General features: G+C 42.3%; 1 protein-coding gene across 2 annotated transcripts in view; it reads right to left on the bottom strand.

The window, feature by feature from the left end:
- Nucleotides 1–1873: 1873 nt before the first annotated feature.
- The window catches only part of Me2 (malic enzyme 2), a 42491-nt gene continuing 18600 nt past the window's right edge, over nt 1874–25764 (bottom strand). For both annotated transcript variants that reach the window (XM_041639321.1, XM_041639322.1), the window contains 12 exons: nt 25446–25521; nt 23890–24051; nt 23516–23619; nt 20916–21025; nt 20721–20818; nt 20165–20278; nt 18080–18194; nt 15827–15969; nt 10620–10722; nt 6142–6212; nt 5250–5348; nt 1874–2669 (listed from right to left, as the gene is read on the bottom strand). In XM_041639321.1, the coding sequence (XP_041495255.1) occupies nt 2502–2669; nt 5250–5348; nt 6142–6212; nt 10620–10722; nt 15827–15969; nt 18080–18194; nt 20165–20278; nt 20721–20818; nt 20916–21025; nt 23516–23619; nt 23890–24051; nt 25446–25521 (1363 nt within the window). In that variant the 3' untranslated portion in view covers nt 1874–2501. The remainder of the gene's footprint in view (nt 2670–5249; nt 5349–6141; nt 6213–10619; nt 10723–15826; nt 15970–18079; nt 18195–20164; nt 20279–20720; nt 20819–20915; nt 21026–23515; nt 23620–23889; nt 24052–25445; nt 25522–25764) is intronic.

Genomic DNA, 25764 nt, shown 5'->3' with positions numbered 1-25764 from the left:
GACATGAATGAAATAAGTATGATCACTGTACCAGATAGCGGAGAAAATTAGAGAGGGGGTGCTGGGGAGTCTCAGCTGCAGTCATTAGAGGGTGAGTCAGAGAAAGTCTTTGTGAAATGTCGTGGGCGAAAACCGAAGGAGGTGCAGATGCTGTGAACTCAAGAGTTCCAGGCAGAGGGTGCAGGGAGCGCGGAGGCCGCTCTGGATATCCAGCATCGTGCCTGCAAACCACTCTCAGTCATTCAGAAAATAACCTTTCTGTATACAGAGCGACAGAGGAGGAGAGAAGGAACGACGAGGCCAAATGTAAACAAATGTGCCCTGGAGCAAGGCTGGCAGTCCTTGCTCTGTCACTCGGACCATTTTCCGCCCCCCCCCCCCCCCCCCCCCCCCCCCCCGCCAAAACAAATAGAAAAGCCAGAAGAAATTACCTGTAGGCATGCATATGGGATTATAAGAATTTAAATTTGGCCTTTAATTAGCAGCGGAAGGATCTCTGAGCGTGAGATGGGTCTGAGGGCCTGGATGGGGGGCGCCAAGACAGCAGCCAAAGACTGGCGCTGTAGCTGGGTGGCAAAGCATTTGCTTAGCATGCGTGAGGTTAGGACTGCTGGAGCCTGGAAGGTGAGAACTGAGGCAAGGAACTAAATTTAAATGTCAAGGCTTGGGACAAAGGCCTTAACAACCATGGAACCATCTTGCTTTCACTTTGTGGGCTCATTTTTGCAGACGGGATGATAGATACTATGCCGTCCAGTCTGGCTTTGAACTTGAGGTCCTCCTGCCTCAGTGCTGGATCCAGGGTTGTATAAGCTTTCATCTTCAAAGGCATCAAACTATGACATATTTTGCTAAACATATTTCTGACTACTCATATGTTAAATTAGCCACCATATCTATCCATACTTAAAATGACAAAGCCATTTCAAGTCTGCTTCTTTTTGGGGTGGTCCTGTGAACTGACCCCCAAGGTCTGGTATACACTAAGCAGTCTTGGTATCAGAATTTTAAATCAATTTCTTTAAGCGGGAAGCTGAAAAGATCCTTTTCACCGACAGAGAACATACAGTATGTCCTGTGATATGTTAACTATGAACTGCTCTGTACTGCTACCATTCCAGGGTGAGCATCCTTAAGTTCTGGTCCTGAGCAGGGCATGGTGGTTTGTAACTATGATCTCAGCACTTGGAAGCAAGCCAGTAACACACCAGTGAGTTCCAGGCCACCTTGCTACAGTCTCATAACAAAAACGAGCGTTGTTCCTCAAAGCATCTAGACAGGCAAACATCACTGCCACACTGCTACTTCTCAAAATACTTCAGAGAGGTCCTTCAGCATCCCTGATATGTGACCTGTGAACACTGATGTCTTTACATAGCGTTTGCTATCTTCCTGGGATAAAAGTGGTATTTTCTGCCAGGTGGAGTGGTGCACACCTTTAATCCTAGCACTCTGCAGGTGGATCTCTGTGAGTTCTAAGCCAGCCTGGTCTACAGAGTTAGTTCTAGGACAGCCAGGGTTACACAATGAGACCCTGCCTCGAGAAAACAAAAGGCATTTCCTGGTCTAATTCTACTTTATTTATATCCACTGAGTTTCTCAGCAGAGAAAGATGTCACTACCAATACTCAAAGGAATGAGTCACAGGAGAATCCCAAATGACTGCAAAGAATATGGCAGAAAGAAAAAAAGGTATAGGTTGTATGTAGTCAAGTCCTTCAGATACGATTTCCAGATCACATGACATGAGTCATAAGCTGCTAGTCGGTGACACTCCCTCAACTAGACGTGAAGACAACGAAACTGTTTTCAGCATCAACAAACCTAGGTTTCTGTTTGATCAATAAGATAATGTAACTGAAACAATTAAATGTAAGGTATTACTTTTATTAAATAAGTAGTATTTATTTTTGTACAGTGTTGCAAGTGACTCTTCAGCTTGTCTAAAGGCAGCACTGGCTCCTCCCACTCATCTATAATGTTAGTTAGCCTTGATTGAGTTCCAGGAAATTGGGGAGATTTCTTCTTATTTCCCCAGATCTGTATACTACAAATGGATTTCAGAGCACGAACGTAAAATGTAAAGTAAAATAAAAGTAAAAATATATAAAAGAACAGTTCTAAGTACTGACAAGTTTTCTTTGGAATTAAGTAAATTTTGGCTTCTTCTCAATACTCTGTACCCAGATCCACAGCCCTGGAAGAGCTGAGTGGAGGTGGAGGATACATTCATGTAACAGCAAGATGACCGTAGCCAGCTCCAACAAGGGCACAATGGCGACAACCGTCAGGACCGACGCGGTCTCAGTACTGGACTGTGGGCACTGGTGGGCAGTAGCAGTACAGTCAACATGTCTGTCCCCAAGGAGAGAGATTCACAGAAAGAGATGCCAAGCAAGTGGTGTGGAGGAATAAAGCACAGGCTGCAACTCTGAGAAGATTATCTTTTTGTCTAAAAATAGTGGTTCTCTGAAGCACGGAATGTCTTGATGGGGCAGTTTCTATTCGGACATCTGAGGAGGCTTCAGTGAAGACTCCGGCCAATCGTACACGTCCGGGAGCAGGGAAACATAATCACTCCGCCATATTCTTTCTTTAACGTACTTGGCCTTGTCCTCAGGCTCTGGGTATCGGAAAGCCATTTTGTTAGCATACAGGTATTCTGCAACCTGGAAAATAAACAGCATTACCACTTAGGGTCTGAATGTTAACCTATCAGAGAAATAAATAGCATTAGAACACACAGACACAAATACAGAAAAATGGCACTTTTCTTTTTCCAAAATATAAAATAATATTACTTTGATTTGTTTCAAATTATTTTAAAACTATGTAAAGTTTGAAAGATATATTATCTGTCATTGGGCTGGAGAGATGGCTCAGCGGTTAAGAGCATTGCCTGCTCTTCCAAAGGTCCTGAGTTCAATTCCCAGCAACCACATGGTGGCTCACAACCATCTGTAATGGGGTCTGGTGCCCTCTTCTGGCCTGCAGGCATATACACAGACAGAATATTGTATACATAATAAATAAATAAATAAATAAATAAATAAATATTAAAAAAATTATCTGTCATCTCAAGATAACTCAGATGTTCTGGTCACTTTTTTTTAAAAAAAGATTTATTTACTTATTATGTATACAACATTCTGCCTCCATGTATGCCTGCAGGCCAAAGAGGGCGACAGATCTCATTACATGTGAGCCACCATGTGGTTGCTGGGAATTGAACTCAGGACCTCTGGAAGAGTAGCCAGCGCTCTTTAACCACTGAGCCATCATCTCTCCAGCCCTCTGGTCACCTTTCTTGATGTAGAAAAGAATTATGAGTATTTCTTTAAATTCAACAAGCGAATAGAAGTCTAGGTGGCTAATCTCCAGGCAGGTGATATTCCAGTCACCATTCCCATAGCCCTGCTGAAAGGCTGTATTGTTTAGGTGACTCTACCTCCTAATCAGAATGGCCTCAAAGAGCAATCACAACCTTAAATACATTAAGTGCCAAACAAGAATTGAACTGACAAAGAAGCAGACACACCCAGAAGCACAGCTTCATCAGCCACTGTCCTCAAGTATGTGAGGCTGACTCTACTTCAGTTGCTGTCTGCTGCCTTCAGAGAGAATCCTGACCCCCACCATGGTTTTCTGCAAATCTTTGTGTATGCAAGTCACCCTGCTTTAGCTTCTTGTTCTTGGTTCTGGACAGTTCCTCCTTCCTACACCACATGAGATATTGATGGAATACACAGGGCCAATGCTAATCACAGTCTTCAGACCGGGAGCATCAGCATCGTAGGTGAACTTGGAAATGCAAATCCTGGGTTCCACCTCAAATCTATAAAGCCTCGTATGACCACAGCCTGGTCCTACGGCCTGGACTCTGTCAACAAGCGTTTTCCTATTCGAGACATGCTGTCCAGTGCAATAAGCCGGTTCCTTGTAAACTCTAAACTTCTATTTTGTATTTTTAATGCCGTTCTCTTAAAGGGACAAAAATGCTCACTTTTGATTAAAATGTAAAACTGTGCAAAAAAAAATCTTAACAATAGTTGAGTAAAGGCCCATCCACTGAGATAACAATATAAGACAACAAAGAAATTCTGGGGTTCAGTAGTTAGGAACACTTGATGCTCTTGCCAATTATGGGGGCTTCAGTTCCCAGCACCTATATGGTGACTCGTGACTGCCCGTAATTTCAGTTCTAGGAGATCTGATACCCTCTCCTGGCCTTCTTGGGCACCACGATCATGTGGTACAGAGGGGCTTACCAATGAGTGCCAGACACAGTGGCACGTAGACAATACACCCATACCCATAAAAGTAACTTAAAAAAAGAAAGAAAAACTCCCATCAACAGGGGACAAAACTCTTTTTTTCTTTTTAAATATTTATTTATTTATTTATTTATTATGTGTACAGCATTCCTTCCATGTGTGCCCGCAAGCCAGAAGGGGGCGCCAGGTCTCATTACAGATGGCTGTGAGCCACCATGTGGTTGCTGGGAATTGAACTCAGGACCTCTGGAAGAGCAGTCAGTGCTCTTAACCACTGAGCCATCTCTCCAGCCCAGGACAAAACTCTTGAAGAGAAGGTGGGATGCTGTCTTAGCGTACAGGTAACAACGGGCAGCTAAAACCTTAAGGGAAAGTGGGATGGTTTCTAGAGTGCAGGGAACAGCGTGCGGGGTGCTGCCAAAGGGAATGTAAGCTTATGCTTTACCCTGAGATACAAGGCCCGGGCAGAGGAGTTCACAGTGGCACCCACACATCCTGCTGACAAAATGACTAAAAGTCAGCATTTAGATAAGAGCCCCAGCTGGTCATGCACGGATGCAGGGGTTACTGGCGGCAAACTGGGGAACACGCAATAGCCCAGACCTGATACAGAACTCTCCGGCCACTGGGCTATGAGGAGATGGTCAGGGGTTGCAGGCTCCTGTGGCTACAAAGCCATGCATATTTTCCTGACTTTTTTCTCTTAAAAAGGAAAGTCAACCTCTGAAGTGGCAGCAGATTCCCGTCCTTCCCAAGGGTGCAACCAGCCTGGGCTCAGTCTTACAGTAACTCATAGCGGTCTCCTTCACTGTCATACTGGACATAGCAGATGAGGCTACAATACTTCTTCTTAAATAAAAACATCCGAACATGGATCACATAAAATTTCCTTCTAAATATTAGGAACTTATGCACTTGTATGACTTGGACAAGAAAATGTCATTAGAGTTTATGTAAGATGAACAGATGACTTACTTTAATAGCAATGTTAACAGAAACTTCCTGGATGTTAGCAAGTGATGGGTACAGCCTCCCTTGGGCTAACTCTGCATCGGTCAACTGACTTGTCAGTGCCTGAAAGAAAAACCAGTACCATATTTTTGTTTAAACAGAAGAATCTAGTAAAATGAAAAAAAAAAAATTGGAAAACCAAAGTATTATAGACAAATAGAATTTTTATTTCTTGCAAGATTACACTAAACCAATGTAGAAATTAAAACCTCTCATCACAGCTGTACATGGTGGGACACACTAATCTCAGCACCCAGAGGCAGAAGCAAGTGACCTATGAGTTAGAGGCCAGCCTTGTCTACCCTGTGAGTTCTAGGCTAGCCAGGACTACACAGTGAGAGCCTGTCTTAAAAATTAAAGTCAAAAAGCCCCATTCAAACACAACAGAACCGAAACAACTCTGTTCACCACTAAGCAACCAATAAATAACCGGATCTAAAGACTTCATGGTATACTCTGCTTCTGCACACAAAGCTACACACAGTAACGGCTAGGAAGAAAAGACATCAGCACGAGCATTAACGCGAGGTCTTCAGAATCCCCGCTCGGATGTGGTGCTCCATGAGGAATGCGGAGGAGTTACGTTTTGTCTCTGCTGTCACAGCATCACCTTCAGATGCCAGACCACGTGAGACACAGGCACGAGTATCATAAATATGAGCTGATTCACAGCTTATGATCAGACATTTGAACAGTTATGATTTTAACAAGTAAACATAATACAAAAGCAGAAAAATAAAAGGCAATGGTTTGCTAACTTCCTTTTCATTCATAAGGATATTTAATCCACTCTGGTTCTAAGATTCATTCACCTCTATAACCCATACTTTATACATCAGCAATATTTAAACATTACCTTTGCAGCTTCCAAGAAAACACTGTCACTGATATGCCGGGTCTGACAGAGGATAACAGCTAAAGCCACACCTAGAATATACATTACATAGTTGATTTAATAAGGTCACTTTTCAAATTATGAAGGGTTCAATTCCTAAACTGAGAAAAATAAACAGTAATAAACTCCGACCGAAACAGTCCAAGAGAAAGCAAAACCAAACTAAAACGAAAGTAAATGATCTTTGTTAATGTCTACTTCTTATTTGTTAACAAAATCACCTTAGAATTAAGTGGCCTTCTCAATTTTTTTTTACCCTTTATCAGCATAGCAAATACTTCCAGGTTTGAGTCAGGGCCTACCTCAAATCCTAGTGCCAAAAAATGAGAGCAAGCAAAAGAGAGGCAGGGAAACACAGACACGCGGGGGAGGAGGCCGGGGGACTGGGCGGAGGAGCCCAGAAGAAACACCAATGTCACACAAAACTGTGCACTCTCTAACCTTTAAGGAAGGCAGCAAAAGACAAGGCAGGCCCAGGCCACCTCGGCCCGACAGGAGCAGCCGCTGCCAGCTCCTTCAGCTCATCACCTCACTATTCCTGAGCTTTAAAAACAGGCTTTAGAGAGCCGCAATTCCTCCCGACCAAACACAAGCATCCTGCCCCCTCCTATTTCCAGGCTTCTCTCTCTGGGTGTGGTCTACACTGTGATTTTATAAGTGTTGCTCAGTACCGGCCGTGTTCATGTCATACTGGGGCTACTTTCTCTTGGTATAAATTTCCCTTTCCCCACGTTTACCGTTCTGTTTGTCCCGTTACTGTGATCTTTAGTAATTAACATTATTTCTCCTTGGACCTCTTCTTCAGTTGTCCGATCTTGTATTCTAGCATCCCATTTATTTTCTGCACAAATCTTCGCAGCAGCCCTCTTAGCTCAGCTGATTCTCCACCCCATCATTTAAGGGCTGTGTTTCTTTGAGTCCATTTACAAAACCCCCTTTCCTAGTCTTTTGTTACTCTTTCTTCGAGCAGGACAGATTTTCCCCCAGTTGCTCTGAGAAACAACTGATGGGAAATACATTTTTTTGTTGTTGTTGAAACTCCACATTACTGAAAATATGTATGTTTACCTATTTCCACTCCTCTGGGCTTGGTTTGAAAACAGCACTGCATCTCCTGGCTTCCAGCTTTGGCCCAGGGTCTGTCTGTTTGGGCATTGTCTTTTCATCTCTGGAAGCATGGAGATCTTTGGTTCTGATTTTGTAACTGTGTCTTAGGTATGTTTCCAAACCCACTGGATCTGGCACTCATTGGTAAGCCCCTCTGAGCCCGCACCTTTCCACTTGGAGAAATGCTTGTCTTTGATGCCACACTCCCCACCCCTACCCTGGATTTTTTTTTTCCCTTTTGTTCGAAATTTCTATTTTCTGAACTCGTACCTCTAGAGATGACACCTAACTTTATTCTTTATTTGCTATCTCCTGTTCCAAATTCATTTTAAACAGGCTCCCTCAACTTTTTTTTACTGTAATTTTTCTGGTATCAACTTATTTTCAAGAATTTATTGTTTTCTAATTTGACATTCTATCTTGTTTTGAAATAAGTCTCCCTATGAGGATATTTATAGTTCTTTCAAAAACTTTCCCCACAGACCTGTTTTCTTCCAAGATGTCTGTTTTTGTTTAAACACTGCTTTGGTCTCTTATGACAGCAATCATTTTTAAAAAAATTTTTTTATGAGAGACTTTTCTTAGATAACTCTGAAAGAGCAGCCAGTGCTCTTAACTGCTGAGCCATCTCTAGGCCCCAAAGTTGAACGCCCTTCTCTCCCCCTTCCCTCTGTTAGAGGTCCAGCTCACTGTAATGTAGACATTTAAGCGTCTGAGGCTAAAGCTAGCGCTTTGTCTTGTATTTGTCTATGATTCCTTTTGCGTGTTTTGGTTCTGTTCTTTAACGGTTGCATTTTATCCCCCACTATTTCCTGTCTGGAAAGGGCAAGTTTCCTAGTATCCTGGTGACCATCCTCAAATTCACAGCATGTGTTCTCGCCACAAGTTTCCATTCATTTAAAATTTATCTTCCTGACAGACAAGGGAAATCCCTTCCCACAGGTCAGGTCTATTTAACTGAAAAAGCATCGTTGTCCACTGTGTCTCAACACATTTTCTGGAATACTGCGTCCCTGTCCTGTTGTCTGCCTGCCCATCCACAGCACGCTTTGTTCTTCTTCTTCCTATATCTCTGAGCTCCTGGGACAGTTCCCCACTGGTCTAAGGAACACGATTTTCTGTCCTTTGATTTCATACGAATAAGCAGGCAGTGAGTTTTCTGTACTACTGTAATGTCTCCATTTTGCCCTAATTCTTGTGAGAAACTGTCACCGTGTAATGAATTCTAGGCTGGCAAGTATTTCCAACAAGCAACAAGAAGAGATAACTCCTCTCCTCTTGGCCCTCGGCGATACTGAGAAATCAGATGTTGCTCCCACAGCTGCACCAGCTGCTGTCACAATTTCTCTTTCTTGGGCCTTTCCGACCCCTTACAGTGAGGGTCTTAGATATGCATGTCTTGTCTACCCCACAGAGGCTTTCCAGAGGTGTGCTGGAGACATCCTTGGCCATGCAGCCTGCATGCTGCTTCTGCTTCATTCCACTCTCACTGTCTTCCAGGGTTTGTTTAATAACGACAAAGGCCTAGTCCTTACTTTTCCGCATTTTCCCTTTTGCCTGCTTCATTTATAGTTTCTTCTGCGGTGCCCTCCAGTTATCTGCTTTGGTCTAATCTTCATTCATCCATTAGATTATTACTGTCACTCAATTCGAGAAGTGAATAATTTTGACTAAATTCGGAAGTTTTGCCTTTATTGCTATAAAATAACATGCATGTTTGTGTTTAGCACTTGTCTCCCTGTGGGCCCAAACATGTCATCTTGTCCTGTGGCATCTGCTGGTGTTTCAGGTATTTGCACAGGTCTCCTTTTTCCTTCTGAACAAGAGCTGCGTTTGTACATTTCCTTAGAAAAACAACTTGAGGGCTGATGTGTTTTCAGAGACATCTGTTTGCTTCTGCCAGGCACTGACAGTGCAGAGCAAAGGCTGAAGTTTTCTAGGCCACCCACGGTTATAAACCACAGTCGACTTCCAGGGGCAGTCCTGTATGAGTGGCCATTCAGTAGGGGAGGAGCCATACCCGGACAAGATGTCATTACTATCCTTTCCCTAGTGTTGGGGGATAGCCGATCACACTGTAAACCCCAAGTCTGCACTTGTATTAATTAAATATTAACCTTGGGTCAGAAGGCTGCATTATCAATAGTTGACAGGAAGTAATCACAGAGCATCAGAGACACACAGGAAGTAACAGGGAAGGATTTGGAGTGGTGCAGCCTTTTCCTGTGCACAGGTCTTCTGGATATGCCAGCAAGGACAGGGGGTTAGTTAGTTGATACTCAGCCTCTCTGAGCTCCCAGGTTTTCACTCCAGCCTTTGAATCTCTAATTTATTTATAAATAGAACGATAGAGATTTAGTAACAGCTACCTTTAACGGCAGTGACAGAGCTGGAGCTTAGGACAGAATTCCCGCCAGGCTGCAGTCACAGAAGCAGGCTGCTAACAGCGGAGTTGTAATTGCTGAAGATATAACAACACTCAAGGACAAGCACAACTTATCCCTTCGTTGTTTATTTCCTGATCAGGAAGGGTTTCTAGTGCTAAGGGGGCTACGAATTCTAGCCACCTCACCAAACTCTCTTCTCTTTAATCTTGACCCAGAATCTCACATCTTATCTATCAGTCAATACATTATTGGCTTCTGATCTTTGAAGGCTGTCTACTTACTATCTTTATCTGTCTTTTCTTAAAGACTTATTTTTATTTTATGTGTGCGGTATTGCTGATGGCTTGCAGAGGAAGTTCACATCTACAGAGGGTTTAGGAGAACCATGCTAAAGAGAAACACTTGATTGTATCCACCAGAAAAAGGACAAACCCAACAATCAGAGTGTGCTGAAAGCACCAACAGAGCTGAACACAGTAACCTCTGCTCCTCTGTGCTTTCCTGACACATGTACTACATCATCTCTGTCATAAAGTCTAACTGCAGGAACCACAGAAAACAGCAAGTTAGAATTACTGAATTCCTTGTTTCCCGGTAAATATCATATTTCTGTGAATACTATTGGTTATGTCAACCTTAAATTCTAAAGAATTCCATGAAAATGTTTACTATTATTATCATCACCATCATCATTATTATTTCATGTGTCTGGATATTTTGCCTGCATGTATGTCTCTGCACCACTTTCAAGCAATACTGGCAAAAGTCGGGTAAGGCCATCAGAACCCCAGAGCTGGAGCTACAAATAACCTTGAGTTTCTATATGGGTGCTGGGAATTGAACTAGGATTCTCTGAAAAAGCAGTCAGTGCTATCAGCCAGCATCCTGAAATTTGTTTTATGAAATTAACGATGTATCTATAACATTAGTCATGAGAGCATTTACCTGGGAAAATATACGCGTTGTTTCCTTGGCCCGGGGTGAAGACTCGTCCATCCTCGAGCTGCACTGGCTCAAACGGGCTGCCACTGGCAAACAAACACCTGCCCTGTTAAGATGAAATAATCTCATTTTTTCTGGCCACTTATTCAGGCAAATTCATGAAAGATTAAGTCTTACAGTGAAGTTAGACTACTAAATTACCTGGAAACAAGAAATCATTTGCTACATAATATAATCCTTTAACCTAAATTCTTTAATTAGAACGAGACTTGTTTTGTACATAGCATATAGGCAAATACAGTTGAAAAATATTCAGTTAACTCTTTAAACCCTAACACTCTACTTTCTTTATAAAATTAAAACTGGTAATAAAGAGCATCTCAGATAATAAAGACTGACATGCTCCTCATAATGAAGTGGGAAACAGCAGAATTAATTTGCTACCACTCACGGCCCATTAGTTCAGCTAGCTCTGAGCTTGGTGCCTTATGCACCACTCTGTTTACCTTTCCCTGAAAACCCGGTTTGCTTGTTACCATCTTCCACTCATTGATCAAAAGAACAAACAAGCAAAGCAAAAATTAAGGATTTGCCATTTTCAAGACTTTGTAAAGAGTGTGTATAAAATTTGTAGCAATTAAACTTGAATCCAAATTTTTAAAATCTAAACCCAATGTTTTTCTATTATGGCATGATACCCCCCCCTCCAAGTTTATAATGTGGGCGAATGATATAACCGCACTACTGTAAGAGAACAAACTTGCGTGCTGCCTCGTTAAGGAAAAGTAAGCCTCCACCTACTCTTTCTTTATCTGATGTTAGTACCATGTCTATAGAGACAAGTGATGCTAGTGGAACTCTGCATATGACTGAAAGGGGCTATACATTTAATTCACAAAAAATGTTTACAGTATTATTCCCTTTGTCCCACCAAAATCAAAGCGCAAAAGCCACACAATAGCACTCAAACAGGGCAACCTATCTTGGAATGTTCAAGAACAGCCAATGTTATCATGTTTAAACACCCAGCTAGGTTAGATTAAAGCACGATCCACAGAAAACTGAAATAGCATTCAACAGCTGTCTCCATCTCTAGAGTGGTAGGATTACAAGCACATATCACAACTCCTGGCTAAGGCAATACTGGGGATCTAATCAGCGGTTTCATGCATGTTAGGTAAGCACTGTACCAACGGGGCTATGCTCCCAAGCCCTAATACTAAGTCTTTATAGTAAATGTTGGTCAATATGAAGGGCTATGTTATATTGTTTTACTTTAGTGACACAATTTCAAAATGGTATAAATTCAAAATTTCATTACATGATACAAAGTTTAAGTGTGAGAGCAAGCTAACTATGATAAGGGCACAGGTAAGCATCTCGGATGTTCATTTTCATATGCTAAGTAATTTCCACTTATTCAGTTACAGATGCTCCTCATTCACAGCATAACGTGGTCAGATTTCATGACAGCCGCGGTCCAGTTTTAACTAGACAATTTCCTCCTGTAATCCCAGTCGCTTAGGTGGCAGATGAGAAGGTAACTAGCGCTGGCGGGCAGCCCAGACAACACTGAAGCCCCACTGCACGGAAAAGGAAGGATTCTTCTCTCTGAGCTGCAGAGGGCGTTAGAGCAACAAGTCTTTCTCCCCTAAGAGGAGGAGCACTAAAAACTTAAGAGGTAAATACAAAACTTAACACCACAGTTTTGTTTGACAATAAAAAAGAATTTATATGAGCTATGACTCATTCTCCTCTGGATGTCAAGTTTTTTTTGCTTGTTTACATGTTAAGGTAAACAGAGGATGTGTGAAAGTTTGTTCTCTCCTTCCACATAGGACATGCGAACTGAATTCGAAACACTAGTCTTGGTGGTAAGTGCCTTTACCTGCTAAGCCATCTCCCTGACCTAAAATCTGCATCTTAAAACTGACTGATTATAGTTTATCAAACTATTCTCTTTGGAGAATTTTGGTTCTTTCCAAAAATATGTATTAAGTTTAATAATATTATTCAAAGATAAAATTCTCAAATTTTATTAATTTGGCACTTTGTAAAACATTATATATATGTACATGTACACAACACACACACACACACACATATATATATATAATGTATATTTATTTTGAAAATGTAAGAGCTAATGATATATTAGATCTGAGCCTAATATTCATTGTATAAGAATGGCTTATTTTGGGGAACAACAGTCATCAATTTTACTCAAAACTGATAGATAAGATAAGCAAACAGGCTAACAATAATACTATATTTTGGTAAAAGATTAAGGAGAATAATTTCTTTAAAAATTTAAAATTTTATTTGTATGGGTGTTTTGTCTGCATGTATGTCTGTGTACCATGTGTATGCCTGGTGCTTGTGGAGGACAGAAAAGAGAGACCATTAAAAAAAAACAAAACAACAACAAAAAAACTTCTATACGTTGATTTGTGACTGATTGGAAAAGTAAAGGATTCAATCAGGTTTAAAATCATTCTATATACTAGAAACTGATGTCACAAGAACTATTTATTTTTATTTCTTCTAAACCAAATAGTGACACCAGCAGAATGAGCTGGGAGGACAACCACTGTAACAATGAGAAGAAGAAATGCTAAGTCCATCTGCAATGAAACTAAGTCCAAACAACTCAATAACTTCTGCTTTGTCAGTGATATTCCAGGTCATCCCACGATCATGTCCCCTTTGGTTACAGTAGTGACAGCTAAGAAGTTCGTCTTACAGAGTTTTAAAAGAAGCAGAGTAACCACAGCCATCAGTGGGAGGGAGGAAGAAGGCTCCCAGCATTCACAGCTTCACCTTCAAGGTGACTGCTGAACTCAACAGCGGAGCTGTGGCTGAGCTCCTGAGCAGCTCTGGGGACAATGCACCACATCAGGGGGCACAAAGACAGAGGCTCTAAGCAAACACCTCAGGGCCCAGTTTATACCCGAAGAGCAGCCCAGGAAGGAGTGAGGTCGGGATGGAGACCTAGACCTGACTGTGCCAGTGATTACGGTCATGAAGCCCAGCCTAACAGCCACTAGCAGAGAGGTAAAGGTACCTCAAACCTCAAGTGACCGTCACAGCCTGTCATCCATGCTACCCAGCATCAGACACACAAGCAAACAGCTAAGCTTACAAGAGAATTAAAAACTAGTTACCAAGGGGGAGAAGGGCTAATAAAAATGAATTTATAGAAAGGGAGATTTTGTTACAATCAGAAACTTTAACTATAATTTACAAATTAAAAAAATTAAATGCAAAGACAGAAACTTCATCAGTTAGATGTGGCTGTACAGTCCTGTAATCCAGGCACTGGGATATTAAGTTTCAGCCTGAACATAAGCCAGAAATTGCTTTAAAAATAACAAAAAGAAACAAAAATCACAAAGGGAGAAGATATTCAGTAGAAAGCTGAAAGATGCCAGAGGATAAAGTAAGTATTAAGATGACAACTGAGGGCCAGTGAGATGGCCCTGACCGCTTGAGACTGGATGATCCCCAGGACCCGCATGATACTGAAAACTGACCACCAAGCTGTCCTCTGACCAACACACACGATGTGGCATGTCTGTGCCCACATATATAAACACGAATAATTATGTTTTTAAATTTTTGAGACGGCACAGTACTATTTATAATATGGAACATTTATTTGTTTACTCGAGGGGTGTGCAAGCCCCTGTCTGGACTCACATAGAGAGGTCAGAGGACCACTTGTGGGAGTCAGTTCTCTTCTTCCACCTTGTGGTCCGGACACCGAACTCAGGTGGTCAGGGCCAGTAGCAAAGCCTTCACCCACTGAGCCATCTTAACCAGCACCTCTGTATCATTATTTTGTAAAGATTCTACTTCCAACAGATATGCTGCTTACAACTGATATTTAAGATCTTTAAAATCATCTGGGGAGATATGAAAGAAACAAAATCGCCAGTGAGTTATTAGTAATGAGAATGATAAAGACGTATTACAGTCTTTATTCTTAAGTATATAACCAAGCCAAGTAGTGGTGGTACAAGCCTTTAATCTCAGCACTCAGGAGGGAGAAGCGGGTGGTTTCTATGAGTTCAAGGCCAGCCTGGTCTACAGTGAAAATTCCACAACAGCCAAGGCAACACAGAAAAGCCTGTCTTGAAAAACACCACCACCACCGACCACCACCAAAAAACAAACGAAAAAACAACTGTAACCTAACAATTATATTCATGAACAGTCATATACTGAAGAAATTAAGTAAGAACTCGGCATATCAAGGCACAGAGGACTATACAGTGCACTCCTAGGGCCGAGGAATACAGCACAGTGGTAGCTTGCTGACCTAAACACACACATCCGCAAGGCTATAGGTTCATAAGACAGGACAAAAAGAAAAACAAAATAAAAGCTCTACTTCCTGGCGTCACGTTGATCCACAACAATGGAAGAAGTGATTACACAGTGGAGATTAAAACACCATCCCACAGAACACTAGGGGAAGCCCACTACATACATGCATATTTACATACACACCATATATGCACACATACATACATACATACATATATATATATATACGCTGTAACTGACACACAGTAAAACAATAGTGCCAAAGGCCCCAAAGAACAGACTCACTATCAATCTGGGTGAAAGGATGAAACCCAGTCCAGACAGCCATGAGTTTACAGAAAAGTAAAAGCCAGCCCCAGTAAAAAAGAAAACCATACCCTGGGGTCCATGTTCAAAGCCAGAGCACAATTGTCAAAAAACAATTCAGAAAATAACAAAATAAAAACAGAAAAAACCTGTTTTTAAAGCACTGAGATGCAGCAACTACCAACTGTTAATTCCATGTGGGGTGAAGATACCCTTCAAAAGTTCTTCTGGGAGGAGGAGCATGATCCCAGATAAAAGCAGACAGGCAGGAAGATGGCTATAAGGCAAAAAACTTTAAATGAACACAAATCAAAATGGACAGTTTCTATATAAAAAGAATAAAGAAAAAAAAAGAAGCATATTTGGTTTCAGAGTATCCAGAAGTACATGACGCACAGCAGGTGGGCGAATGAGTGGTAGGCGGAGTTATGACGTCACTGCTCTCAGAACTGATGTCAGACTTGGTGACCCACTACAATTGCCACTTAAATACTGATGAACCACACGTGTACAAACGTATAACTAATAAGCTAATGAAACACATACACAACGTGTGTGCTTTTCATTGATAATACCTCTGTGAGTGTATATGCTTCTTCTGCTGTGCACTCAGCCTGTGCTGTAGGATTACTTAATGCAAATATTATAGGCCTTTCATTGATAGAGGCCATGGCCGTGATTACGCCAGGAGTAAAAAGCCGGCCAGCACCTGCCACTCCTGCAATAAAGAAAGGAAAAGAGCCATCAGCACAGGCATATCAAACCGGTCCCTGCTAAGTTTCTATAGCACATTTACCGTAACAAAACCGCAGGTATCAGTACAAAGATAGATTCTGTATAATGATGAGAGAATACTATGGGGACAGTTTCAGATATGAAAAAAACAACGAAATGCTGACTGAAATTTTCACTTAAATATTTATTCTTTGGCATTCATAGTGAGCTCTAGGAAAAACTGTTAAACCTATGCTCGTGTCCTCCATTCTGACAGCACAGGAGACAGTGCTGAGAGAGTCTACTCCACCGAGGGCCCAGAAACAGACCGTTGGAGGTCAGACAGCAGCTGCCTGGGGAATGCCATGTCATTCAGTGGGCGTAGTTTCGGCTTCAGGGATCCTGACCCACAGGTTGAGAACCACTGCTCTAGAGAGAAACAATGAGTGGATACATTCTGGTTTCCATATTGGGTTTCGAGAGAAGTGAAGCAGAGAACCTTTTAAGATTTTTTCTCAAGCTAAAAAATAATGAGGGTTCTTATTAATAAAAAAGCATAGACATACTTTTCTGAGCGCAGGAACTCGTTGTGAAGATTTTACTTTTCAACATTAAACAGAATTCCTAAATGAACACTAGTAAAATACATGATTGTGAACTCCAATCTACAGCTATACAGGGAACAGCCTGTGTCTGTGCTGAGGATTCCTGGCTGTGTCAGCACAGATATCAGCTATATGAGCCTCACAAAACACCTGCAAAGTTTCACTTTGTTGCCAATGAAATGTCCACTCTGCACTGGATTTTCCTGGTACAGGCTGTCAAATGACCTTGGCCTTTTAAGGCTGCATTCACAGTCAGCAACAACTCTGAAAGTAAAACACTGTAAAGGGCCAGGCATGCCGTCCCAGTGCCTTGGGAGGCTCAGGCAAGACAATCACTGAAGCCCATGTGTTCAAAGTCAGCCTACAGGAGAGTAAAACAGCTTTGGCTTTGTTTTCAGTTGAAGTTAAAATGTAAATTTAAAATTACATTTATCTATTTTGTGTTTATATGTGTATTGAAGGGGCACCATGCCATGGACAATCTGCAGGCCGTGGTCCTCTCCTACTATATAGATCCTGGGGGCTCAATACACACTAAGAGATGTGTAGCAAGCCTTTACCTGTTGGGTCACCTTGCTGGCCCCCATTCCAGATTTTTAGATAATGTTTCAGTATGCAGCCTAAATTGGCCCTCAACTCATAATCTTGCCTCAGTCTCTACAGAGTGTCGAGAGCACAAATGCACATCAACATAACTAGCTGAGCTGCTTTTTTTTTTTTTTTTTTTTGGTTTTTCGAGACAGGGTTTCTCTGTGGCTTTGGAGCCTGTCCTGGAACTAGCTCTTGTAGACCAGGCTGATCTCGAACTCACAGAGATCCGCCTGCCTCTGCCTCCCGAGTGCTGGGATTAAAGGCGTGCGCCACCACCTCCTGGTTTTAGCGTGAGCTTCTGTCTCTTAAAATTTTTATGTCCTCGGCAGTAGTAGCACACGCCTTTAATCCCAATACTTGGGAGGTAGAGGTTAGGTGGATCTCTGTGAGTTCAAGGCCAGCATGGTCTAGAGTGACTTCCAAGACAGCCAAAGCTACACAGTGAAACCCTGTCTCAAATGAAAATAATAAAGTAAAATAAAATTTTTATCCACAGTCACCAAAAATATTACTTTGAGTCAGCTTTTTTTATGTGCAGGGTTCTGCATACACAGATTCAATTAAGGTACACTTTCAATGTAGGCTGGAAATGCCGAAGGAAATAGACTGAGCGTGTACTGAGCATGTGCAGACTTCTGTGTCTCACTATACAGCTGAAGAGCTCTTACACGGCATTTACACAGTTTAAGTGGGGTGTGTACAAGTTATGAACAAGTCCTGCATCTCTTAACATGGGGGATGTAGGTGCAGCAGGTTTGGGTTTGTCCAGTGGGCCTTGACACCAGTCCCCTAACCCACTAAGAGACCACTGCATATGCTAAGAACAAAGTAAAATACATCAACTTACTTTAGCAATCTTACGTGGCAGTTATGGCAGGCAGCTAAGTAACAGGATTATTTATCAACAGCTTCGCTTACCAATTATAACTGAAGGCTTAAGTTCATTTACTGCATCTTCAAAAGTTCCAGGTATGTTCCCTGGGACACAGTGAGCAAACGGTTCCTGGTTACTATCTATGCTAGCAGCCCGCCCCTGAATCAAAAGATAAAATACAATATCAGTAAGTGCATATTAAAGATAATCTGGACATGAGCTATCAATTAGATAAATTTTGTCATTTCTATTTATTTTTCTCTTCAACCTTTATTTTCTAATGTTAACTTCAGAGTCCAAAAACACAGCCCATCAAATTACATTAGAACATAATAAGCTTTGCTGTCTCTCTCAAAACCTCATTCCTTCTATGAATTCCTCCTAAATTCAATATTCACAATGAAGAATCTTTTGTATTTCAGAAATGTAATACAGCAATATAGCAAATATTGCAAATTTGCCCACCAAAAGGGGACACCACAGCCTATCAAATTTATGAACAATCACACCAAAAGAGTTTATTTTTGGTAGTAGGAACAGAACCCAGGGCTTTGAACATACTACTCAAATGCTCTACTGCTGGGGCAAACTCCCCAGCTCCCCTCCCCCTTTAAGACAGGGTCTTGTTTGGCCTAGCTTTGGCTGGTCTCACTCACTACATAGCTTAAGCCCTGCCCAGCCATCTCCAAGTAGCAAAGTTTAAGAGCCCAGAGTACAGGCTTCACTGCCTTGGCATCAACAGCTCTGGAGAGTGGCAGTTAGCAGGGAACGCACAGCGTAGCCAAATGGATGACAGGGTTAGGATCACTGGAAGAGACTGAAAACCCAAGACCCACAGGTCAAGCTACTTTATACATTCTAAAAAGCAAAACCAAAACAACAACAAAACACGCTTGAGGGTACAGGCGAGCAGGGAGTCTCTCCTGTGTGGAGGAAGCAATGCACTACCAACACTACGGTCACTTTAGACTCGGCTATACATGTATATGTACGTAAAGATAACATGCTTAGTACATGTAAATGGGAAAGAACTGTCCTGCCACTAGATTATGATGAAAACACGGGAAAATAAAGTAGTATTGTATACTGAATAGATGAAAATATGTCACATAATGTAAGACATACGATATCTATAGCTGATTAAAAACAGTACCCAATTTAAAGGAGTGCTGGCAAGCAGGCTCAGAGGTGCTAATATACGGGGAAGACCCTTACTATACATGAACTGACGCAGGGGATTATGACTTAAACGACATTACAACAAAACAGTTTCTGCTCAAATATTAGATGTATTTATTGCTAATAGTTTAAACAGAATGTTGGGTCCCAACTCAAAACTGAGCTTTAGTGTTAGGGGTGTAGCCCAATGACAGAATGATTATGCTCGCCTGGCATGCTTAAGGCCTTGGGATCAATCCCCAGCACCACAAACATTTTAGTTTAAGAGAGTCAAATACAATCAGATATAGTAACTATTCCATCTCTTAAGAGCTTGAGAACACAGCAAGAGAGAGCAAGTCTGGTTTCAGCAGACAGATTAAGATTTAAGTATGAAATAAGAGTCTTTATAGAAGACAGTGTCCGGTTAGCTGGAACTGCCAACTTCACACAGCAACCCAGAATCACTCGAGAAGAGTCTAAGTGAAGAGTATAAAGACCTAGTTGGCCTTTGGACATGCCTGGCAGGAGTTAGATGTGTGTGAAGGGTGTGTGTGTCTGCATGGATTGTCCGGACTGCCTCGAAGAAGAACGGAAACCTACCCTGAGTGTGGATGACTCCATGTCATGGGCTGGGCTTTGACAGTGCAGGGTAAGAGAAGCTAGCTGACAGCAAGCAAGCATGTTATTCTCTGCTCTCAACTGTGGCTGTGACACTTGACGTTTCTGCCTTGACTTCCTCACAGTAAAGGATTCTAACCTGCAGCTGTCAGCCAACGCTCCCCAATGTTGCTTTTCATTGGGGTTATTTTATTACAGCCACAAAAATGAAACCACGGCAGACAGCAGATGGGACAGTCTCTGTGGACAACACAGCAGAGGCTAGCTCCTGCACACTGCAGTAGGTAGTGAGATGCAAGACAACACCCCAGTCAGATGCCCTGTTGGTCCTCCAAGTTCTGCATCCTTACCTTAACTAGTAAGCCGTTCTTGTCGAACATCCAGACCTTCCTCCGTGCCTCCTCTTCTGAGAGGCCACTTTCCACCATAGACATGACTATAAGGTTTGCAATTCCAAGGGCGGCCTGTCCGGGAAGCACATGTTTAAAAGTCAAGCCTGGAGAATGAGGTGACGCTCAGCTGCTCTTTATGTAGGGATCACATTATTGGCCGTATCTGCGCTACCTTCCCTTAGAAATCCCAAGTCTCTCTGAACAAATGACTTCTGAGAGATCATGATTCACACCATTTCTGCAAGCTCTAAACTCACTGTGATTGCTGTGACCATCAGTAAGCACCAACATGCTGTCTTACTTTCCTGTTTTCTTTGAGACACTCTCTCTCTATAGTTCTAGCTCTCCTGGAACACACTCTGTAGACCAGGCTGGCCTCAAACTCAGAGATCCACCTGCCTCTGCCTCCCAAGTGCAATGGTATTAAAGGTGTGCGCCACCAGCTCTGGTCAGTCTTACTTTACAGAAGGAAACAGGGTACTGGTTTTAAATTATAAAAGCTTTAGAAACTTACCTCTCCTGCTCCAAGAAATAAGATTTTGTGTTCTGAGACTGGTTTATTAATAACTTTTTGGGTTGCGAGAAGGCCCGACAAAGCAACTGCAGCTGTCCCTGTGGGAAAACCCATGATATTTACAATGAAACAAACAAAAGACATATTATAAACACTTAAAAAGTAGGGGGAAGAATCATTTCATTTTTGATTTACCTTGAATGTCGTCATTGAAAGTACAGTATTTTTCTCGATATTTTCTTAAGAACCTGAAGGCATTATGATTCCCAAAGTCTTCAAACTGGATGAGTGTGTTTCGTCCATATCTAGAAACAGTAAACCCTTTGATAATTGTGTTAAAAGCACCACGATTAGACAGACTTCCTGCTTACTAGTTCTACAATTAGTATCTGAAAGAAGAGATTATACTAGCCCAAGGCCATGACTTTCAGAGCTTGTCAAAGCCTAGAGCCAAATTGCAGACATCCTTTTTAATGAACAGAGGCACAAACGGGCCTATGGCCATTCCCTGTGTAAATACTGACCAAGGCCCAGGAGGGTGTCCAGAGCATAGGAGCACTAAGTGACCCCCTCAAAGGGATTCTTTCTTGCATTTCAGAGTAGACCTTCGAAATGGATGAGCCCCTTAAATAGCAATGACTGACAGCACAGGAAGGTACACTAAGTAAGCACTGGGACAGTGTGTCAGGCGAGTTCATTTTGGAAGGCAGAGAAGCTAAGGCAGGGAGATCACAGGTTTAAGGCCAGTCTAGAAAACACAAGAAGACAGACTCAAACAAATTAACCAAGGAAAGAAAAAGGCAGAAAAGACTGGAAAGGGAACTGCACTGGGTCTTCATCTCAGAAATAACTAATAAGAAAGAAAAGTTAAACAAGGTACATTCTGGTGACCCTGAATTTTCAATGGCCAGAATATATGTTTCAGGGTTCACACTGCAGGACGAGGAGAAGCTGGCTCATGTTGAATCCCTGAAGGCTCTGGAGGATGAAGAACTCACAAAAGCCTCCATCTAGCAAAGGTAACCTACCAGAGGTGTGCGGCATGCTTGAGTGTGGGGACGTGAGAAAGACAGCAGCAGCTAGGAGTCCACAAAGACCCAGGAATCATGAAACAGATGCCATGGAAAACTAGAACAAACTGGAAAGTGTGAGGCAGCCCAGCGTCAAGGCCGTCTGGGTGAAGGAAGAAGGAACAGAGGGCAGGGTGTGGGCCGATAAGCAGTTCAGCTCTAAGTCTGTCAGCATCTTTGCCTCTTGGAAGGAATCCGAGTATCTCCGTGTGCCAGTTATTTTAAATGCTTAGCTAGAGTTTGGAAGATGGCTCTATGGGTAAAAGTGCTTGCCCAGCAAGTGTGAGGTCCTGAGTTCAAATACCAAGAACCCTCAAAAGAGTTGGACTCAGTGTGAGCATAAATAACCCAATACTTTACAGGGAGGCAGAAAGCAGGGGCAGGAGGGTCTCTGGGAGTCTGTGAACCGGCCACAGCATCAAAAGAGTGCCATATGAGAGATTGTATAGTAAAAAAACAAGGACCCTGCTTTATGGCTGAGGGTAAAGACAGACACCAAAGGTTGTCTTCTGATCTCCACACACGGTTGCCATTGTACACACACCAGTACACACACCAGTACACACACCAGTACACACACCAGTACACACACCAGTACACACACACACAGAGAGAGAGAGAGAGAGAGAGAGAGAGAGAGAGAAAGAGAACATGCTAGACCACAAAGATGAAGAATTTGGGTTTTAAGTTGTGGTAATAGAAAAACACTGAGAAATTTTCAGCAACAAAATATATAAGGCAATACACATTTTTACAAGATTAATCCTAATGTTAGATGGGCATGAACTAGAGAGAAACCTGCCGGAGAAGGATTTAGGGGAATCCAGGCAAGGCGAAAGAAGGCTGGGGCGACGAGAAACACACTAAAGAGGCATGCTGAATGTGAGCATGCTCTGACGGAAGGGCTGGTTGATGGAGGAGAGCCACAAACGGCACCAAGATTAAAGGTCTGGCAACGAGGTGAACGTTACTGCCAACGTTAGCAGTTAGGAATAGGGAAGGCAGGCTGTTTGCAAAGGGAAAGAGTTCAATCTGAGGTAGAACAGGATGCAATGACAGAATTTCTCAAGACAGGGTCCCCCAGCAGTTTGGTGTGCAGGGCCACACAGGTGGCTTCGTGAGTCACATGTATGGAGGACACACTTTACTGTATATGCAAGAACTGAGAGTCTAGCTCAGTCACACAGTGCTTGTCTAGTATGTTGTGAAGCCCTGAACTCATTCCCAGGACAGCCGTCCACAAGTATACGTGTGAACAGAGGATCCATTCAGGTGTAGTGCTTGCTAATCGGCTTGCAACCTGAGTTTAGCCCACAGAAAGGTAAACGAGAGACTCCTCAAAGGTGACCTCTGACCTCCATATGCACACAAAAACACATATGCACACACCCAGAAACAAACGAACTCCACAACTGAGCCCAAATAAGATGTCAAAGCTGAAGGAAGGCTCTGGCGGAGGGTGGGAATGAGCCCGGCCGTGGAAGGCTGAGGGAGGAACGCACGCTGTGAGAGCTTAGGAGAGGCGGAAGCAGACAGACTTCCTTCCAGATATCAGGTAATCCCAGCCAGCAATGCAGAACAGAGGTCCCACCTGTGCCAGCACATGTCAGTGGGCATGAAAGAGTTCCCACAACTTAACCCTTCCCTTACAAGCTCCCAGGACATAAAAGGAAAAAGCAGAATGGTGCCCCCCACCCTGCAATAAGAGGTTGTTTCATAGGATACCTGTCAGTAATCGCCTTCATAAACTCATCAATCAGGTCGTCATACAGTTGGGAACGATCTCGTTTCTGATACAAGCCCATATAAAAGGGATCTTTTAATAGTGCCTATATAAGAAAGCGAAGATTAAAAATAGTCTTTTATTATAATATTTATTTACATTAAGCATATAAAACTTTAATCATTTAAGAAACTTAATAGACTTGATCTAGTCTTATTTATATAAATATTAAAAGTTAAGTTTAAGACAAAGACTAACACCTAAAATGACAGGATCTCACCCCTTCAACAAACCATCTTCAAAGAGAGCTGTAGTTTTTTTTGTTTCTTTTAGAACAAGGGAGAATGGACGGGGTGTGTGTGGGGGTGCTACTCACTTTGTTATCAGTTCCCACGTCGATACACACAGGCAGGCATTTCTCGGGCTGTATTCCTGCACATGCTGTGTACAAACAAAGCTTCCCAACGGGGATCCCCATCCCATAGACACCCAGATCTCCAAGACCCAGAATTCTCTCTCCGTCAGTCACCACGACAGCCTTTGTTAGAAATAAAACAAAAAGCGCATCAGAAGCTGCCAAAGTGGGGCACGGAAGAAGTTCATCCTCAGAGAGGGTGGGCTCTTCTGCTCTATTCCACTCTCACTGCAGGAGCAGAATCCTTTCTATCTAATTCCAAACCTGACCCCATGGAGCAGGCTTGAGCTAGGACTTCTGCCTGTTATGAGGGATTAGAGGAGAGTTCCTAGACATGCTTCCCATCTGACTTTGTCCTGGGACTAGAATGAGGGGACAGAGGGATCAAGTATTCTTTGCATAGATTAAGTATTTTTTCCATAGACTGAAACATGGGAAAAGCAAATTAAAGTCCAAGATTACCAAAATAAAAAGTTTAAAAAATAAACAGCATGATCTATCAACCTAGGGCAATCAAGAAAAGCCTTTGCAAAGTAAAGGATAAAACAATCTAGATTTTAAAAAGTATATATAATATATATATATATATAAATACATATATTATGAATGTAAATCATATATACGGATACCTACATATAAGTGTATAAGATGATATTGTAAATTTAGTTATTTTACCGAATTTTTCCTAAATTATCTGAACTAATGATTTTGGAAGGATGGGGGAGGGGGAGGCAGTGTCAAATTTAGCACAAGCTGGCCTAGAATTCCCTATGTAGTAAAGGATGATCCAGTTCTTCTACTTTCACCTTGAAAGTGCAGAGACTGCGCAAGGCTGAACTCACGATTCGTCAGCGTTTACTCTGGTAAAGGAGACATTCACAATGAAGGCAGCGAGATGACCGCAGTGACAAGCACAGTGCTACCCACAGGTCTTTAAAGAAGCTGTCCAATTTGCTTCATGAAAGAGTTACACTGACCATGGCTCGTATTTGCTACATTTTAAAATTCTTTTGACAGTGCAGTACTTACCAAGGATCTAAATCTACCTTAGTCAAAAAAGAGACGGACGGACAGACAGACGGACGGACAGAGAGATACATAGAGAGAGAGAACACAAAATGCCCCTCTCCCAGAGCCGACATTCCTATGCTGTTGCCTTTCCTTTTCTGAGCCAGGCTCTCATGGGTCTGCCTGCCTTTTCCTTCTAGTGTGGGGATTACAGGATTACAGGTCTGCACCACCACACTTGGGTGAGCATTCGCTTTCTCTACCAAGAAACTAAAGCTATGACCAAGCTCACTCTTAACTGGTGCCAATGTCTCACTCAGAGCCAAGCACTGTCTCAGTGCCCCATCTCAGGACGGTTACGACCAGCACCTCCTCAGACACAGAGCAGACATCTGCACGTACATGTGTGTAAACAACTCAGAGCGACAAGGGGAACTTGTTCTTGGCAATCTAGAGTTAACTTACAAGGAAGAGAAGACATTGTGAGAAGGAGGGTGTGCTCTTAGTACCTTTACGTGGTTTTCTGGCCAGTTATCCACAATCGATCTGACATGACCTCTGTCTGAGATTGAAATAAACAACCCCCTGCAATAGGAAAACACACGACAGTTTTCTACGTTTTGTCCATGGGATAAAGACATTTTAATAGAGCACCAAGATATGGTTTAATTTCCAAGCGCTGATTTATTGCGAACATTCCAACTCTTTCAAATGATAATTATGTTGCTTATAGAATAACTGAACAAAGATTACTGTTAACTGATGTGACCCTTTTGCCAAAATGAAACATGTCCATATTGCATGGTCCAACCATCAAAGTGAAAAATA

The sequence above is a fragment of the Microtus oregoni genome, unplaced genomic scaffold (assembly GCF_018167655.1).
Source record: "Microtus oregoni isolate MIOR12 unplaced genomic scaffold, Mior012 000057F_ref0000458, whole genome shotgun sequence".
Classification (NCBI taxonomy): Eukaryota; Metazoa; Chordata; class Mammalia; order Rodentia; family Cricetidae; genus Microtus; species Microtus oregoni.
Note: the sequence above shows the minus strand (reverse complement) of the source record. Positions and strands in the feature narration are given on the sequence as shown.